The 19,082-nt window shown below is 36.0% G+C and overlaps 1 protein-coding gene across 1 annotated transcript; it reads left to right on the top strand.

Moving 5' to 3' along the window:
• The first annotated feature begins 17,596 nt into the window (after positions 1-17,596).
• Positions 17,597-18,766, top strand: LOC112003610 (probable leucine-rich repeat receptor-like protein kinase At1g35710). The gene has a single exon (XM_024035821.1). It carries the CDS (start codon positions 17,597-17,599, stop codon positions 18,764-18,766), a length of 1,170 nt encoding a protein of 389 aa, XP_023891589.1.
• The last annotated feature ends 316 nt before the right edge of the window (positions 18,767-19,082 follow it).

Here is a 19,082-nt window from a genome sequence, read left to right on the forward strand (position 1 = left end):
CTCTACACCTCGTATCCAACTCTTTACCAAAGTGTTGGAATCATAGACGTGGATAGAGATGTTCGAAAAGAACTCTCTAATCAAGGTAGCAGGTGGAGGAGGATCAGAAATATCCACCAAGGGCAACCAGCCTCGACGCTCAAAGTTTGCCCTAATGGCAGGATCAAGCTCATCTAAGACAACAATTCGCTCATACCAAATCTTTCTCCTAAGGTTTAGCTTATCATAAATCTCTTGATTTTTCTCACTCGGAAATTTCTCTTGGTCAAAAGAAGGTGGGGAAGGAGTAGGTGAGGGAATAGACCTACGAGCCCTAGTCTTCCTAGGCATAGTTCTAAGGAAAAGACAAAGACACAAAGAGAAAACCAAAAGAACACAAAAGAAAAAAAAAAACAAAACCAAGGGCAGACTGCAAGTTAGCACAAAAGAATATAGAACAAAAATCTATATCATACATGAACAAATATAATGTCATAATGCATGTACTAACGCAATAAACAAAGTTCAAATTAAGTTTGATTGCACAAAATTGGCTTGAGCATAGAGTTTTTACCAAAACTCCCAAAAATTTGAAAAACCACTTGAATGTTTTGAAACAAATTGATGAATTGATCATCACACATGGTTGAAACCATATTAGAATGACCAATTTCATCAAAATAACAAGCCAATTTTATCAATTTAACCCAATTGAACAAATCCCCAAATCGGATCAATTTTAAGCCCTAGAATTTTCAATTTTTCATAAAACACCAAATTGATCAAATTAACTATTATAGATCATGATATCCCTATAGCAACAAAACCCATTGATCAATTTCACAAAATAAGGCTTGATTAAACAAAAATCCCAATTTATGCATAGTCCGAAAATTTACCCAAATATCATGAATTAATGCATGAAAACATGAAAAATAATGCAAAAGAAAGGGTAATATGGACATACTGGGTTATGGAGAGAGAAACCTTGCAAAAATTTTGGGAGAAAACGACAAAAAAATCGCTGTGGAGCCTTGCCGAGTCGGAGAGAGAAAAGAAAAGTTTGAACTTTTTGAAAAGTAACTTTGAAAAATTCAGATTTGAGTTTTTAAAAAACTTGATTCACGATATTCGATTGATCGAATCAATCTGAGAATTCTAAAAGAATTTTAAGTAATTTTTGATAGATCAAAAAAAAGATTGGATCGATCGAAACAGACAGCGGCTCACAACATTTTGAGAAAAATTACAGTTTTGAAAAACACCACATTTTGAAAACAACTCCTCAAAGCATTAAAATTGATGAACAAAATGCATGATCATGAGATGGAATGCTTTTTCAAAAACCCAAGTTTTAATCCCAGTTTCTCCAATGAAAATTTCAGCCATTCTCCCTTTAAATTCTCAAGAAAAAAAAATGTTTTGCATAATACTCAAGGTATTTTCAAACTTGGTTGGTTAGACCAAAAACACACACAATAACATATACAGTGTTTAGCAAAGAGTAACTTGTATAGTGTGTGCAACTAGCAAAAACTTGAGATACATGTGAGGTGATATGTGAATAGCAATCAATCACAAAGTCTTCAAAATCCATCATATAGAATTCAAAAGAGACTATCACCTAAAGAGTTACATCATATAATTCTCACATCTCCTAGATCATAAGCTTGCAATCATGTAAGTTTCTTGAATTTTGCCTCATAATTAGATGAATTTGGCATCAAGCCTAATAGCACACACCAGTTTTAATTATGTGAATTGGCATCAAGCCTAATAGTCCACACCAGTTTTAATCATTAAGCAATTAACTGAGGCTACACCTTATGTTCTTTTTGTGCATGTGCTACACTTTCTCGAGCACAAAATCTTATGATATGCACTAAGGTGTTCATGATTGGCTAGTGAACAATGGTGAGATGGTTATTTATGCCTTTCTCAAAAGGATCAAGTCCGACAGTCAAATAACATGTGACATCAAGATCAAGACAACGTGATAAACACCATAAATATCTTTCGCACACAACATGCACTACAAAACTTCAACTAGTAAAGTGCAATAAATAAGCTCATCAAAGTTAAACAAGGTACACAAGACATGTTATGTGTAAATAAATTGACCAATCTTATTTTCAAAGACCAAGAAAAATAGTGCCAAACACAATTGGCTTTTCTCCTTTGTTATTTTTTTTATTTTTTTTTAATTTTAAAAGAGAAAACAAATAAATCTTAGAATGAAATGCATGAATATAATGCAATGCAAGTCCTAGATAAAAAACACAAAACACAAACACCAAAGAATAATGGTCATAGAGGAATGAGCAATGAAGCACAAGGACCATGTCAGAAAGACTCAATTAGATCGAGTCTTTTGCACCCAAAACCTTTTAGATGCATCACGAGCATTGGAGTTCTTATTTACATTCGAGTGATTTCCAACTCCAGGATTGGAATAAAGGTTCAACGCCTTTACCAATTCACCAATGAGTGCTATAGGATCTTGTGCTTGAGGCACAGACACTTTTGGTTTGTTTGCTCTCTTAGCAGCTTGAAGCTTGTAACAGTTAGGACGAATGTGTCCAGACTTTCCACAAAAAATGACAAACCCAAGCAGGTTTACCATGCATCTTGTCCTTAGAAATGGTAGATTCCTTAGGTTTAGACTCTCCTAGATGAACCCTAATCTTCTTAGGGGGTGAAACTTTTACAGGTTTGACAACCTCACTCACAGGGGGTTTGATAGTTTCACTCACAACCTCACTCACGAAAGGTTCAGAAGAAGATGAAGGAACAAAGTTCGTGGATGTGGTACAGATTCAGAGATGCTTTCAACATAACCTAAACCAGATTTGTTAGAAGGATACTTTTGAACATTCAACATTTGATCAAGTTTAGAACTAGCAGATCTAGCAACTGATAAATCGTATTCCAAAGTTTTAACTTTATCAAGCAAGAGCATGTTCTCAGAATTCACATGGTTCAAAAGATCATTAGCATCAAATAATTTAACAAGCAAATTTTTCTTGTCAAACTCAAGAGAATCAATTTTCTTCAGGCCAAGTTCAACATTCATAACATCCTTTGCAGCAATTTTGCAAAGTTTATTATGGGCCTCTTGAAGATTTGCATCTTCAGAGAGTTTCCTATTAGAAGAGTTCTCTTCAACAGATACACTTTCATTGACTACAGAAGTAGCAATGAAAGTAATGAAGTTTCCATTCTCGTCACATCCAGACTCATCATCAGAAATCTCATTATCACTAAGAGTTACAGCCATAACTTTACCCTTAGACCTTAAGAATGTAGGACATTCAGATTTAACATGACCATACCCTTGACATCCAAAACACTGAGCGCCCAAAGAATTGTTTGAAGATTGACGAACTTTTTCTCTAGGTTTTCAAAGTTATTAAACTTAGTGGGATCATTCTTCCTAAAGTTTCTAGGTTCAACAGTGTTTGTACCTCTTGCCTTTCTGTTGTTATTCCTAAGAAAGTTTCTAAAGTTCTTGGCAAGGTACGCAATCTCTGTAGCAGAGAGCTCATCATCAAATCCACCAACATCAACAGACTTAAGAGCCATTGATTTAGATTTGTTTGCTTTGGGTAGGTCAGACTCATAGGACTGAAGAGATCCTATAAGCTTATCAACAGGGATGGAGTCCATATCCTTGCTCTCAGTAATGGCAGTCACTTTGGATCTAAAGTCTTCAGTTAAAGATCTAAGAATCTTCCTAACAATTTTAAGTTGATCATAGATTTCACCAAAATTAAATGCAGAATTAATAATATCAATCAATTTAGCATAGAATTCATCAAAAGATTCATCATTAGACATTATAATGCTTTCAAATCTAGAAGTTAATTGTTGTAATTTATTGATCTTAATTGCCTTTGTGCCTTCATGCACAGTCAGGATGATTTTCCAAGTAGTATGAGCAACCTCAACATTTGAAATTCTTTTAAATTCCTCCATAGAAACAGCATTAAAAATGGCATTCATAGCTTTGCTATTGAACCCAACTGCTTCTTTTTGAGAAGTTTGCCACTTACTCACAAGAGAAGTGGGCTTCTCCCATCCATACTCAACGGAATTCCAAACCCTCTCATCAATAGATTTCAGGAATGCTTTCATCCTTACTTTCTAATAAGCATAGTTATTCCCATCAAAGTGAGGAGGAACAACAAGAGAGTGTCCATGTTCCATGACAATAGGGGTCAAGGATCAGCTCAGATATAAAAAAATCTCAAACAAGAGAGCTACCCGCTCTGATACCACTTGAACGGTTTTAGACCCCTTAAACCAACTAGATTAACCTAGTTAATTAGCCAAGTGATTAACTTAGTCAAATTATGCAATTCTAGGTTATTACAAACATACAATCATATCAAAAATATAAAGCAGTGGAAATATAAATAACACAATGATATGATCACCTAGGAAACCACATGGTAAAAACCTAGGGAGGATTTAACCTAGCTATCCTCAAGGTAAACTGAATCTACTATACGAAAGAATCGAAGTTCATACAAAAGGACTTACAAGCTCCCCGCTTGACTTTCTAATGCTACCCATTAGTAGAACTTACTGACACGACCACATGCAAGCTCCGAATCTACGGACTCCTTCTTTCTTGGATTCTCTAATCAGCTACAAGCACCCACGCTTGTAATTCTTTAAGTTCCAATGGCAGCAACCGAGTTGATCATCAAGATATTGATATTATCTTTACCTTGAAAACCCTAAGTTTATGTGAAGGAAAGCTCCTCAATGATCTCACAAGAGATTCACATAAACCGCAATGTATGAGCAACAATACAACAAGGGCAACTCTAAAAACGTGGCTAGGGTTTTGCCTTTTATACTTAGGGTAAAAACAGAAAACCCAAAACGTTTAATGAGTTAGGACTGAGTTGGAAAAGTTTGCAGAAAAGCATTCTGGCCGACTTTCGATCGATCGAGTCTAACTTTCGATCGATCGAGCCAGGCCAAAATGCACCAATGCATCTGCAGCCTCTCAATTCCAACTTTACATAAAATATATAACTTTGAGCAAGCCTAAACAAGACTAAACATATTGTTTTGATCATGGTTTGCCAAAATTACACATTACAGTTCTAAATACACAAATTCCTAAATCTTTAGAACCTAATAAGATGGAATGTGAAAAGTCAGTTTTCAGCAAAATAGGGCATTCTGGCAACTCGGCCTTGCGATTGGAACGAGTCGCGAGTTTGAGTCGTGAGTTAACTGCCAGGCCAGACTGTAATTTTTGTCATGTAGTGCTTTAGCTGTCGTAACCCTTCAGCTTCCTACATGCTTCATACGTGTGGCACTTTGGTGAGTTGCCAGTTGCGAGATCCAGTCGCAAGACTCCTTTGAATGCATACAACTTGAGTTATCTTCACACTTTCTCACACACAGCCCTTACATTATTCCCACCTTTGCACGGAATAAAGGCAAAACATGGTTGATTAAATTCAACCTTATAATCTCTATGTCTTTACAAAGGCCCACCAGTAAATGGAAGCAAATCATAGTGAAGGTGGGGATCGCTTGTGCCACTACCTTAAGAAGAACTTCCTTCCCTACTTGTGGTAATAACTTCTCCTTCCACCCTTGAATTTTCCCCCACACCCTTTCCTTGATAAAGTTTAAACTTGCCCTTCTATTCCAACCCACCACTGCTGGAAGGCCCGAGTATTTTTCATATTCTTTTTATCTCGGGGACCCCAAGATAATTTTTTATGGAATTTTTAACCTCCAAAGAGACAGATTTGTTGAAGAAAAAAGTTGTTTTTCCTTGTTTATCCTCTACCCTGATGCATTCCCACATAACTCTAAAATTTCTTGAATAGTTTGAATGTCACTGATCTGAGCACGACAAAAAAGTAAATTATCATTAGCAAAAAATAAGTGAGAGATTTTGGGCCCATACCGGCAAAAGGAATAACCCCTTATCTTATCTTCATTCACTGCTTTTTGGATTAGGGCATTAAGGCCCTCCGAGCAAAGAAGGAAGAGGTAGGGTGACAAAGGGTCGCCTTGCCGAATACGTCTTATAGGAGAAATATTTCCCTTAGGTTTGCCATTCACTAGTATAAAGTAGGAAACAGTGTTGATACATTCTGAGATCAAATTTAACCACTTGCTATCAAACCATTTTTTCCATCAACTTCAACAGGAAAGTCCACTCCACTCTATCATAGGCCTTGCTCATGTCCAGTTTGAGTGCCATAGAGCCTATTTTTCCAAATTTCTTTGTTTTCATATGGTGAAGAGTTTCATAGGCAACAAGTATATTATTTGAAATTTCTTTGTCAATTTGAAATGCACTTTGAGATTCAGACATAATATCAGGTAATATCACTTTTAATCTATTCGCTAACACCTTGGAAATAAGTTTATACACAATATTACACAAGGCTATAGATCGGAATTGAGATACCTGATCTGGGCTTTTCACCTTTGGGACAAGAGTGATGTGAGTGTGATTTATACTTGCTGGACCCGAATTCAAGCAAGAGCAAACTGTCTCAGCTACATCATCATCAATCTCCCCCCAGTAATGTTGGAAAAAAATCGGGAGCATCCCATCGGGACTTGGTGCTTTCAAAAGGGCCATTTGAGATAGGGCTGTGTCCACTTCCTCCTTGTTGAATTCTAGGCCAAGAAAAGCATTCATCTCATCTGTTACTGACCTTGAAACATGTTGCGAGACAGAATCAATCTCACTAGGCTGCAATGAAGTGAACAAGCCTATATAGTGCTCCACCATAAGATCTGCCACCTTGTCATCCCCATTACACATCTCTCCCCTAGAATTTCGAAGCCCATGGATAGTATTATGCCGAAACCGATGAGAAGCTCTATTATGAAAGAAACTAGTGTTCTTGTACCCTGATTTTATCCAATGTGATTTTGATCTCTGCTGCCAAAGCTTTCCTTCCACTAATAATAAACCTTGAATCTCATGCTTTAATTGTTGGACAAGCTCCATGTTGCCCCTCTGTACAGCCACGGTTTCAGCATGCTTCAACAACGTTTTTTTCTCCTTCAATTGACGTGTGATGTTGTGTGATGTTCCCAAATGACTTCTTACTCCACCACTTGAGACTAGTCTGAACTTATGTATTTTACCGACAATATTTTCCATAGGAGAGGTCCCATAATTATTCCTCCAAGCCGAATGTACAATGTCATAACAACCTTCATCTTCCAACCACACCTATTCAAATCGCCATGGATGACTTTTTCTGACCGGAATTCCCATTGGGTGGATAATAATGGTTTTATGATCAGATGTGCCACATTTAAGAGTAATCACCTTAGTTGCAGGGAATAGATTCAGCCAATCTTGAGTACCTACTGCCTTGTCCAACCTTTCCCATATAGTAAGCCCATTTGAGAAATTCTTGTACCAAGTGAATTTATTTCCCACAAAACCCAAATCGATGCAGCCACACTCATCAAGGATATCCCGGAAGTCTTGCATTTGTTGATTTGGTCTAAGTCGGCCACCTAATTTTTCATGTGACTTTGTGATCTCATTAAAATTGCTGGCACATAACCAAGGGAGAGAAGATTTTTTTTGAAGCCATCGTAGACTTTTCCATGATTCCCCATGATTCTGAGTTTCCAGGAAGCCATAGAAACCCGTAAACCTCCAACTATCCTCCTTTCATTTGTTTATAACCGCATCAATATAATTTTGTGAAAAGTTTTCCACCAGCAAATCTACATCCTTCTTCCAAAATAATTCGTGAAACACCAAAAGTTCCACCAAACCCCATTTTATCTCGTAACCTCGTCAGCCTAGCTTCATCCAGCCATGTTTTGGCTAAGAACATGACTGCAAGATCTTGTGCTTGGACTAGATTATTGAGCTCATGAATTGTCTACAGGTTCCCAAGCTCGTGACAATTCCAACATAGTAGACTCATTGTTCTTGGCAGGGCTGTGAAACAGCCTCTACCATTCCAAAATCTGCCACCTGATCATCTTGAGACACTACTCGTTTTTTCCTTAGAAAATCCAGACATTCATCTGCAACACATGGGCGTTTCAATGAAGGAGTACTTCTCTGGTCATCCTCTCCCTCCTTTGAACGTTTGATTCTTTTCCATGTTCGAACTACTCGGTCATAGGGTTTTTCCTCTGAACAATGACCAGTCTGGCTGGCAGCAGGACTAGGAAGGGACATGTCAAGATATTACAAAGAAGAAGACCAGCAAAGTTCAAGACAAGTTACAAGCTCAGGACAAGTTACAAGCTAAACGACAGTGAGCAGTGCAGTGCATGTTTGTTACTCTGCTTATACGACTTGTAGTTTCTGTTCTATTTCATGTAGCTTCAGTATCACGTGAATAACACGTGATGGATGCTAATTCTGTTAGATTAGTTTGTTAGATTAGTTTGTTAATTCTGTTAGAGGAAGTCAGTAAGTTAGTTAAACTCTCCCCTCTCTTCCTCTTGCTCTTCACTTCTTACTCGTGTATATATATGTAAACAGAGCATCATTGTAAGTAATTCAATCAATTCAATTACAACAGAAATTTCTTCTTCCTCTGTTTTCTTAATATGGTATCAGAGCAATTTTTTGCTTCCGCTTAAGTTTTCCCAAATTCCCAATTTCTTTTCCCCAAAAGTTAGGGTTCTTCATCAGAGTCTTGAAGTTTTATTCATGGCTTCCTCTGATTCTACGATCATCACCATTGATGAATCGCATCCCTTCTTTCTTCATCATGCTGAGAATCCTGGTGCGATATTAGTTTCACAACCATTGATTGGAGGTGAAAACTATCCTACGTGGGCATGTTCTATGGAGAGAGCTCTCAGGATCAAAAGCAAGTTCTGGTTAATTGATGGATCAGTTCCTCNTCATGTTCTTTGTGTCCCTTCTTTTTCATTCAATTTGTTGTCTGTGAGTCATCTCACTCAGAAATTGCCTGTATGTCTTGTGTTTTTATCACAATACTGTTTCATTCAGGCCCTTTCATCTTGGAAGACGATTGGAGTGGGTGAAGTCCATAATGGCTTGTATCTGCTACAGAACAGCACTTCCAGGACTCCACCTTCTCTGTCAGCTCATCTTTCCATTCACAAGTTTCCTAAATCTGCTTGTTCCTCTTCTGTTTCTCATAAAGACATGTCAACCCTATGGCATTTTAGGTTAGGTCATCCATCTTTGAGTAGAATGTCAATTTTACAGAATGTATTACCTTCATTTTCTGCCCACTGTACTGATGTTTGTACCATCTGTCCTTTAGCTAAGCAGAAAAGATTATCTTTCCCTTCTCAGAATAATATGTGCAATGAACCTTTTTCCTTGATTCATGTGGATATTTGGGGTCCATATTCTATTTGTACTCATGATGGTTTCAAGTTTTTCCTTACAATTGTTGATGATGCTACAAGATCTACTTGGGTGTATCTTATGAAATCAAAATCTGATGTTAAGCATCTTTTAACTTCTTTCTATACCATGGTTCACACCCAATTTAATACTGGTATTAAATCCATTAGGTCAGACAATGCCCTTGAATTTTCCTTGATTGATTTTTATAATGCTCATGGTATTGTGCATCAAAAGAGTTGTGCATATACACCACAGCAAAATTCTGTGGTTGAAAGGAAGCATCAACACCTTTTGAATGTTGCCAGATCACTCAAAATTCAATCTAACCTTCCTTCTGCCTACTGGGGTGAGTGTATCCTCACTGCCACTTACCTCATCAATAGGTTACCTGTTCCCTTGCTGCATAACAAGTCTCCTTTTGAACTTCTTTTTCATAAACAACCATCTTTTAATCACCTTAGAGTGTTTGGCTGTTTGTGTTTCATCTCCACTCCTTCTGCTCATAGATTGAAATTTGATTCTAGAGCATTGCCTTGTGTATTTCTTGGCTATCCTTTCAATATGAAAGGTTACAAAGTTCTTAATCTACATACTAGGAAAATTTCTATTTCTAGAGATGTCATCTTTCATGAATCAATCTTTCCTTTCTCTCCATCCTATAAATCCTTGTTGTCTAATTCTCCTCCTCTTTCAATTCCTCTCCCTCCTTCTTGTAACCCTACCTTTGATATTTCTTCTAGTCCTGGTTCTGTTTCTACAGGTACACCTCTTTGTACTTCCCATAATCCTTCTTCCATTTTGGTTGGTTCCTTACCAATACCCTTGCCTGCTCCTCACACTGATTCTGTTCCAGATCAGTTTCCTGCTGTGTCCCCTGATCAGTCCTCTTCCTTGTCTGTTGATAGACCTGCTGTAATGCCTGATCAGTCCATATCTTTACCTACTGCATCTCCTATTGCATTACCAGATCAATCTCTTTCCTTACCCCCTCAGTCTGTTTCACTTAGAAAATTTGCTAGGGTCAGTACTAAACCTGCCTATTTAGCTGATTACAGGTGTAATCAGATTTCTTCCAGCACTTGTCACCCTTTGTCCTCTTATTTGTCCACTCACAGGTTATCCCCTAAACACTTGCACTTTTGTAACATGATCTCCTCTATTGAGGAACCTAAGTTCTATCACCAAGCAGTTAAGGATTCCAAATGGAGAGATGCTATGGCTGCTGAGATTTCTGCTCTTGAAGCTAACCATACTTGGATCCTCACTGCCCTACCTTCTCACAAGAAAACAATTGGGTGTAAATGGGTCTATAAAGTAAAATATAATTCTGATGGGAGTGTGGAAAGGTATAAAGCTAGGTTGGTAGCTAAGGGTTTCACTCAAAAGGAAGGTCTTGACTACCTAGAAACCTTTTCCCCAGTGGCCAAATTGGTTTCTGTCAAATGCCTTCTTGCAGTGGCTGCTGTGCAAGGCTGGCATCTTTGTCAATTAGATGTTAATAATGCCTTTCTTCATGGAGAATTGAAGGAAGAGGTTTATATGGATCTTCCACCAGGCTTTCACAGCAAGGGAGGGCTTGTATGTAAGCTGGTTAAGTCCTTGTATGGTCTCAAACAAGCAAGTAGGCAATGGTTTGCCAAGTTCTCCACTGCCTTACTCATGCTAGGCTTTACTCAATCCAGGGCTGATTACTCCTTGTTTGTCAAGAAAACTTCTACTGCATTCATTGCTCTTTTAGTGTATGTAGATGATATCTTAATTGCAAGTGATAACAAGCAGGCAGTTGATGAGTTAAAGGTATTGCTTGATCAGCAATTTAAATTGAAGGACTTAGGTGCTTTAAAGTTCTTTTTGGGTCTTGAAGTGGCAAGAACAACAAATGGCATCAGCTTGTGTCAAAGGAAGTATACACTAGAATTGTTGAATGAAACTGGCATGTTGGGCTGTAAACCAACCAAAATCCCAATGGATCCTAATGTCAAGCTTAGCAAGTATGAAGGCAAAGCTTTGAAAGATCCAAGCTCTTATAGGAGGTTGATAGGAAGGCTTTTGTACTTGACTATAACTAGACCAGATATCACCTTTGCTGTGAATCGGCTAAGTCAATTCATGGCTCAACCTAAAGAACCACATCTATATGCAGCTAATAAGGTACTGCAATACCTCAAAGGGACACCAGGTCAGGGTTTGTTCTTTTCAAGCAAGTCAGACCTGCACTTGAAAGCATTCACAGATGCAGATTGGGCTTCCTGCCCTGACACCAGAAGGTCTGTGACTGGGTTTTGTGTATTTCTTGGAGATTCTTTAGTGTCCTGGAAATCTAAGAAGCAGCAAACAGTCTCAAGATCTTCGGCAGAGTCAGAGTATCGAGCCATGGCAGTGGCTGTTTGTGAAGTTATTTGGCTTTTATCTTTACTTGGTACTCTTCAAGTCAGACATCCTCAAGCTGCTCTTCTTTTCTGTGACAGTCAGGCAGCCCTACATATTGCTGCAAATCCGGTCTTCCATGAGAGGACAAAACATATTGAAATTGACTGTCACCTAGTGAGAGATAAGGTTTTGGAAGGATTCATTCGAATGCTGCATGTGAAGACAACTGCTCAAATTGCAGATTTATTAACAAAGGCCTTAAATGCTCATCAATTTTTATTTCTTGTGTGCAAGTTGAATATGGTCAACATTCATGCCCCTCTTCCACTTGAGGGGGGTGTCAAGATATTACAAAGAAGAAGACCAGCAAAGTTCAAGACAAGTTACAAGCTCAGGACAAGTTACAAGCTAAACGACAGTGAGCAGTGCAGTGCATGTTTGTTACTCTGCTTATACGACTTGTAGTTTCTGTTCTATTTCATGTAGCTTCAGTATCACGTGAATAACACGTGATGGATGCTAATTCTGTTAGATTAGTTTGTTAGATTAGTTTGTTAATTCTGTTAGAGGAAGTCAGTAAGTTAGTTAAACTCTCCCCTCTCTTCCTCTTGCTCTTCACTTCTTACTCGTGTATATATATGTAAACAGAGCATCATTGTAAGTAATTCAATCAATTCAATTACAACAGAAATTTCTTCTTCCTCTGTTTTCTTAATAGGACACGTGCTGCTTCACGTGATCAATTAAAACTGAGGATTGGAGAGATGCAGTGTTACTCTCATTAACCCCTTCCATCTCAATATCAACACATGTTGCCCTAGCATTTAATATTCCCTCTCCATGATTTTTGGCTGCCTCATTGTCAGACTTTTGTAACTCCCTATCATTATCACATTTCTTATCATTAAATCCTTCACCAAAAAGTTCATTATCCTTAACTCCCATCCGTTCAGGATTATTTCTGTTTCATACCGCATTAACTCCAACCGCAACTTCTGCTGATTCCGTCTCCTCCTCATGATTCGTTGGAGCTGCATCCATCGGAGTTTTAGTTGCCGTCGACCTAGGGACTGTTGTGGCTCGTTTGTCGTTAGCTTTTCTTGGACTCGTAGTAGCCCGGTACTTTAATAACCGACTACCTTGGCATGAGATATGAAGATGCACAAATCCATGGACCATATTCTTGATCTTCCTATGACAAAGATCCCTCACTCTCAATCCATTTATCGCAGTCTCTATCAACATGATCCAGGCATCCACACCAGTAGCAAATGATTGGCAACCTCTCGTATTTGAAACTCACCCTCCCTGCTTCTCCATTTTCCAGAGATATCCTCCGGCCACGACGCAAAGGAACTGTGACGTCCACTGTAACTCTTACACGGAAAAAATTTCCCCCTTCCATCTCAGAGATATTTGTATCCAGACAAACTTCTCCCACTATATTGTAGATTTCTTCAGCCATGCCCTTGTTTAAAAAGCGTATTGGTAAGTCATGGAGCTGAACAGTGGTGACTCTAGAAATTTTGTTTAGGGGGTCATTAAGAAATTTAAATTAATAAAAAGAGAAATTGAATATATTAAGTTATAGACCAAATATTTTTTTGAATTTTTACAATTTCATTTTACAAGTTTTCAAATTTTGAATTGTTACACGATAGTTCATTATGAATATTTATTGCCAATATGGGCAGCTATGACTATTTTATTTTGTTAAGTTTGTCTAAATTTGTATTTTTATCCAGTTAATATTATATATTTGTCATTGTTTTTATAAAAATATTTAAATTAAATGACTAAACTCAACTTATTGGCTCTACATTAATTATTGATGCACACAATCACACTAATTTATATATAAAATAATCCACTACGTGTTTACTTAACTAATCAAATACTTGAATAATCATTAACTTTGCAATTTTTTTCTTGAATTTTTCTAACTTTATGACAAAAAGTTATTATAACATGATAACTATACACACTCATGTAACAAATCATCTCTATTTTCTAATTATCAAATTATATAAAGTTATATTATATTTATATTTTACATACAAACATCCATGTACACGTCATTATTCACATAAATGACATTATAAAAAAAAAAGTAATACACAAAATCAATATTAGATGCACTTATACACACATAATAAAAAATTTATAATAAACAGTGACACTTACAATTTACAAACATTTACTCTTATTTTAGAGTTATAAGTAATTATAATAAAGGTGCATAAGATTTAAGTCAAGATGTGCAAAAGTATTTTTAAGAAAAAATTTATGTATTAAACTAACAAAAAAAATATTAAATATATATATATATATTTATATATATTTTTATTTGAAGTCAGGGGGTTCATTTGAACCCCCTGACCAAAGAGTAACGCCGCCTCTGGAGCTGAACCCACAACGGTACTTTGTTAAAACAAATTTCACTGATCAAGATGGCATTTTCATAGTGACAAAGAACCACCAGATGTTTGTCAAAACTCCAAGGTTGGAGTGCTAAAATTTTCTCCACTTCTTCTCGATTGTCAAAGACAAATAAAAGAATGTGATCTCCTGTGGATCGAACCTAGAACCCATTTTTTAAAAACGCTAAAGTGGGTTGAAGGTTCGGATTACTACCTCAATATTTAGTGCTCGTTTTGTAAAGAATTTTGCTACCAGGATTACTTCACCAGAGGATCTCTCCTTGGTCAAACGGAGCTGACCATCCTCCCTGTCATTCAAGGTTAAATTGCTCCAGTGTTTTGTTAGTCCCTCCATTGCTGAAAAACACTTATGTTTCCCAAACCCCTGAAAAATGAAACCACAAACCCTACAAGTATACACTGATACCCTAGGGACACAACAACCTCACTAGAAGGGACAGACAAATTCTACAGTGGAAGAGAAGTTTGGAGCTCCAAAACTTTTCCTAGCACAAAGAAACTTTTCCAAGTGACTAACTTCCTTCTCCCTGTTGAAAGTTGGAACAACAAAATCAAAATCATGTCTTGTTTTCTTATTTATTGATAAATTATCGGTTTTTATAGTAAGCCAAGTCATTTGTCCATTATTCCACTAAAATGGATTCATCTATTAAAATTGTTGAATTAGCTTATGATTAAAAAAAAAAAGTTTATTAAACTGATCAGTAATTTTAAAAGGGTGAAAGTCTTTTAGGAGAATGATGAATAAGTAACGTGGTTCAACCTGAGGACATATAATTTTTCCTACTTAATTATCCCCTTCTCATTTGTTCAAAAACAACAAAATTATATCCTTGAGTCAATTAAACCCATAAAAAAAAAAAAAAAAAAAAAAAAAAAAAAAAAAAACGGAACATAGAAATGATTTTCAAAGAGAGACGTGAATGGTGAAGAACGGGACCGAAAGCAACATGGTAGGAAAGAAAAAGAAAGAAACTGGACAGATCGATATATATATATATATATATATGTACAACGAAAAGTCTGCATGATTTGATTGTTAGCACAAAGAGATCCAGTTTTCACGTATTCCATATTGAAAGACGGCCAAAATGAGTATTTAGTATTTACCCCTAATTTGAAAATTATGTAGCAATATGTCATTCTTTTGAAAGCATTTAGCAAAATGTTCCCCTTTTAGAATCAATTTTCTTATAATCAAGTTCTATGTGATTTCTGCTACGGTGGACGTAGCTGATGTGGCGTTCTTGATTAAAGGAAGCCACGTCTATACTAACTTTTTTAAATACAAAATTTAAGAAACACCACATACGCACACAAATAAAAAAGCAAAAAGAAAGAATGACACTTTTTAAGAAGTGTCTAGAGCAGCTGGATCCTTATATGTTATTTGGTAAGATAAAAGCTGAAAGGGTAGTTGCATTAATCAGGGAAAATGGACATTTGTCCTTAATTTATAAACTATGCAGTAAAATGACCATATTTTTAAATTATTTAGCAAAATGCCTCTGTTTTTTAAATGAAATTTTAACAAAATCAAGTTATGTGTAAAACTCAACATTCTCAAAATCGAGTTCTATGTATAATTTTAAGTGGAACTTGAAATTGGCAATGTCAAGTTCCATTTAAATTTTCAAAAAAATTTAAGTTACAAAATATGCATAGAACTCGACATTGCTAATGTTGAGTTTCACCTGTAACTCGATTTTGTTAAAATCGAGTTTTAAAAACAGGGATATTTTGTTAAATAGATTCAAACCAATGGACATTTTGCTACATAGTTTGAAAATTAGGGGTAAATACCCATTTCCCCCATTAATTCAACTATATAATTTTTTAGTACTGAGAGCAGTAGTGTAGTTTTCAGCCCCAAAAAAAAGTGAGCAGTAGTGTAGTTGATAGTTGTGTTGTGCAGCAGTAAAGAAGGAAATAAGTGGTCTAGAGCAATGGTCAGTGAATTTTTTTTTGGAGTGGTCACTAAAAAATTTAAACTATACAAAATTTAATAAAGGGATAACTTGAATATTTGCTATAATTGTGAGTTGAGTTGCTAAGGAGAGCAAAATTATTGCACTCAAAATCACAATACTTTTCTTGCTACCATTTTTTAAGGAAAAATGATATTAGAGATTATTTGTATTGAATAGGTTGAACGAGCTACAAATTTAAATGATTAGCAATTTTTATCTTTTTGCTTTATAATAAGTTTTTTATTGAATAATTTGTTCACTTGTTGTTGTTTGGTCTTGTCTTGTTATTGTTTGGTTTATATTTGTCGTTATTTGAGCTAATATTTATTATTGTTATTTAAGCTTTTTTTTTTTTTTTTTTAATTATAAAAGAGATTAAGGATTATGTTTGAGAGGTAGAATTAATTTTGGAGTAAGACTACGTCCATAATATTTTTACAATAAATCTTATGCAAAATGCTGTTAGTGGTGGCTAAAAAAATAATATCAGTATTGGATCCAAAGTAGAATCAGTAATAGCTTACCACATTGAATTTGTTGTGAAATTATTGTGAAAATATTGTGAATGTAGCATTACTTTTTTTTTTTAATCTAAATTTTTGTAATTCTCAAATCAGGGTATTCAACATTTTTATTAAGTGGTCATAATAGGTTAATTTAGCATAAAATAATTTTTTTGGCAAGTGTATATATACATTTTTTTTTGGCAAATGAGGGCTATGACATCCTATCTTGTGGAGCCACCAATGGCAGTGGTCTAAATGTCATTTAATACTGAGAGCAGTGGTCTAGAGTGAGTAATTATTGAGTACTCTCAGAGTATAATAAATGCGTACTCCACTCTCTCACATAACTATGGGTCCTACTACTTAAATTTATGGTGAGACCCACAATTCATGTGAGAGGAAGGAGTACGTATTTATGGTACTCTCAGAGTATTTAATAATTTTTCAGTCTAGAGTAGCTTAGGCTATTGGTCTAGAGTAGCAGTGGTCTCAGTACCTGATTTTTAATTTTTTTAATTTTTTTATCGAGACTGATTAACATAATTAGCTGTATTTGATTGACTAGTTCTATCCTCTCAAGTCTCAACTAATATGTAAGAATATAAGAATGTAGTTTGCTTTCAAGTGCCAATATTTCTTAGAAATTTTGATAAAAAAAAAAAGAAAAAAAAAAGACCTTTAACTTCAATAGTTTGAAACAAAATCAACTATTTGAATAAAAAAGTAGAAACAAAGTATTTTAAATATTTACATATGATGACATCTATTAAAAAAAGGGTTCATGTAATCGTGAAAGTCAAAGTCATGATCAATTGTCACGATCAAATGCATTTTCTTCAACAATAGAAATTGTTGTTGGATAGACGTCCAAATCCTTAGACACGCAAATAGTGAGTTAAAAAGGAAATGGGGGCTGCTTAGACACATTAAGATAAGAGTTCTGAATCAGTTTGCAACTTGTAAACAAAAACCATGGCAATGTCTTTCTTCAAAGTACTTTCCCTTGTTTCAATAGTTGTGATGGCCATGTTACATTCCTCATTTGATGTTACTTCTCTTTCTGTGAATGAAGAGGCAGATGTTCTACTCAATTGGAAAGCCACTCTTCAAAATGAAACCCAGGCTACCCAGCCACCCCTGCCTTCATGGACTCTCCCTAATTATGCAACCAATTCTTCAAACAATCAAAATACAAGCTCAATCCCATGCAGTTGGTTTGGCATTTCTTGCAACCAAGCAAGAAGTGTTATTGGATTAAACCTGACTAACTCAGGCTTGAAAGGTACGCTTCATGGGTTTTCATTCTCATCTCTTCCCAATCTTGCAATTCTTGATCTCAGTATGAATGGACTCTTTGGTACAGTCCCTATTGAAATTAGTAACCTGTCCAAACTCACACTTCTTGATCTGTCATTTAATAAGTTATTAGGTGAAATCCCATCACAGATTGGACTACTGACCAATCTTGAGGATTTGCACCTAGCTGAAAATCAGTTAAATGGCTCAATTCCTCCAGGAACAGGTCAGTTAAAGTCTCTCACTTTCCTTTCTTTGTATGCCAACGATCTTCATGGCCGCATTCCTGCTTCTTTAGGCAATTTGAGCAAACTGGTCTGCTTGCTTCTCAATAACAATTTCCTTTCATGTTCCATTCCTGCTTCTTTATGTAATCTAAATAACTTGGTTTATTTGTACCCACATCATAATCAACTTTATGGTTCTGTTCCTAGGGAAATAGGAAACCTTTCCAATTTAGTTGAACTTAACATGAAAAACAATAGCCCAACAGGTCACATCCCTTCTAGTATTGGAAGCTTAGAAAAGCTTACATGGTTGCATATATATGACAATCTTCTGTTTGGTTCCAACCCCCCAGAAATAGGGAATTTGAAGTCTCTTTTCTCTTTAAGCTTTCAATTTAATAACCTTTCTGGCTCAATTCCTACATCGTTAGGTGTTCTTAGCAACCTAACTGTTTTACACTTGAACGGCAATTTACTTTCTGGCACCATTCCTAAAGAATTAGGAAACTTGAAGTCCTTAATTAGCCTTCAGTTGGACGCTAATCAATTAAATGGCACTGTTCCAATTTCATTGGGTAATCTGAGCAACTTAGAAGTGTTATTTCTCTGCGATAACTAACTTTCTAGTCTAGTTCCTCAAGAGATAGGAAATTTGCTAAAGTTAGTAGTGCTACAATTGGATACAAACCACTTCACTGGCTCTTTGCCTCAAAACTTATGCCAAAGTGGATCTCTTCAAAACTTGACTGCTTTCAACAACCAGTTTATAGGTCCTGAACGGTTTTAGACCCCTTAAACCAATCAGATTAACCTAGTTAATTAGCCAAGTGATTAACTTAGTCAATTTAAGCAATTCTAGGTTATCACAAACATAAAATTATATCAAAAGTATAAAGCAGCAGAAATATAAAAGACACAATGATATGATCACCCAA

Source organism: Quercus suber, unplaced genomic scaffold, assembly GCF_002906115.3.
Source record: "Quercus suber isolate HL8 unplaced genomic scaffold, Cork oak 2.0 scaffold_24, whole genome shotgun sequence".
Lineage (NCBI taxonomy): Eukaryota > Viridiplantae > Streptophyta > Magnoliopsida > Fagales > Fagaceae > Quercus > Quercus suber.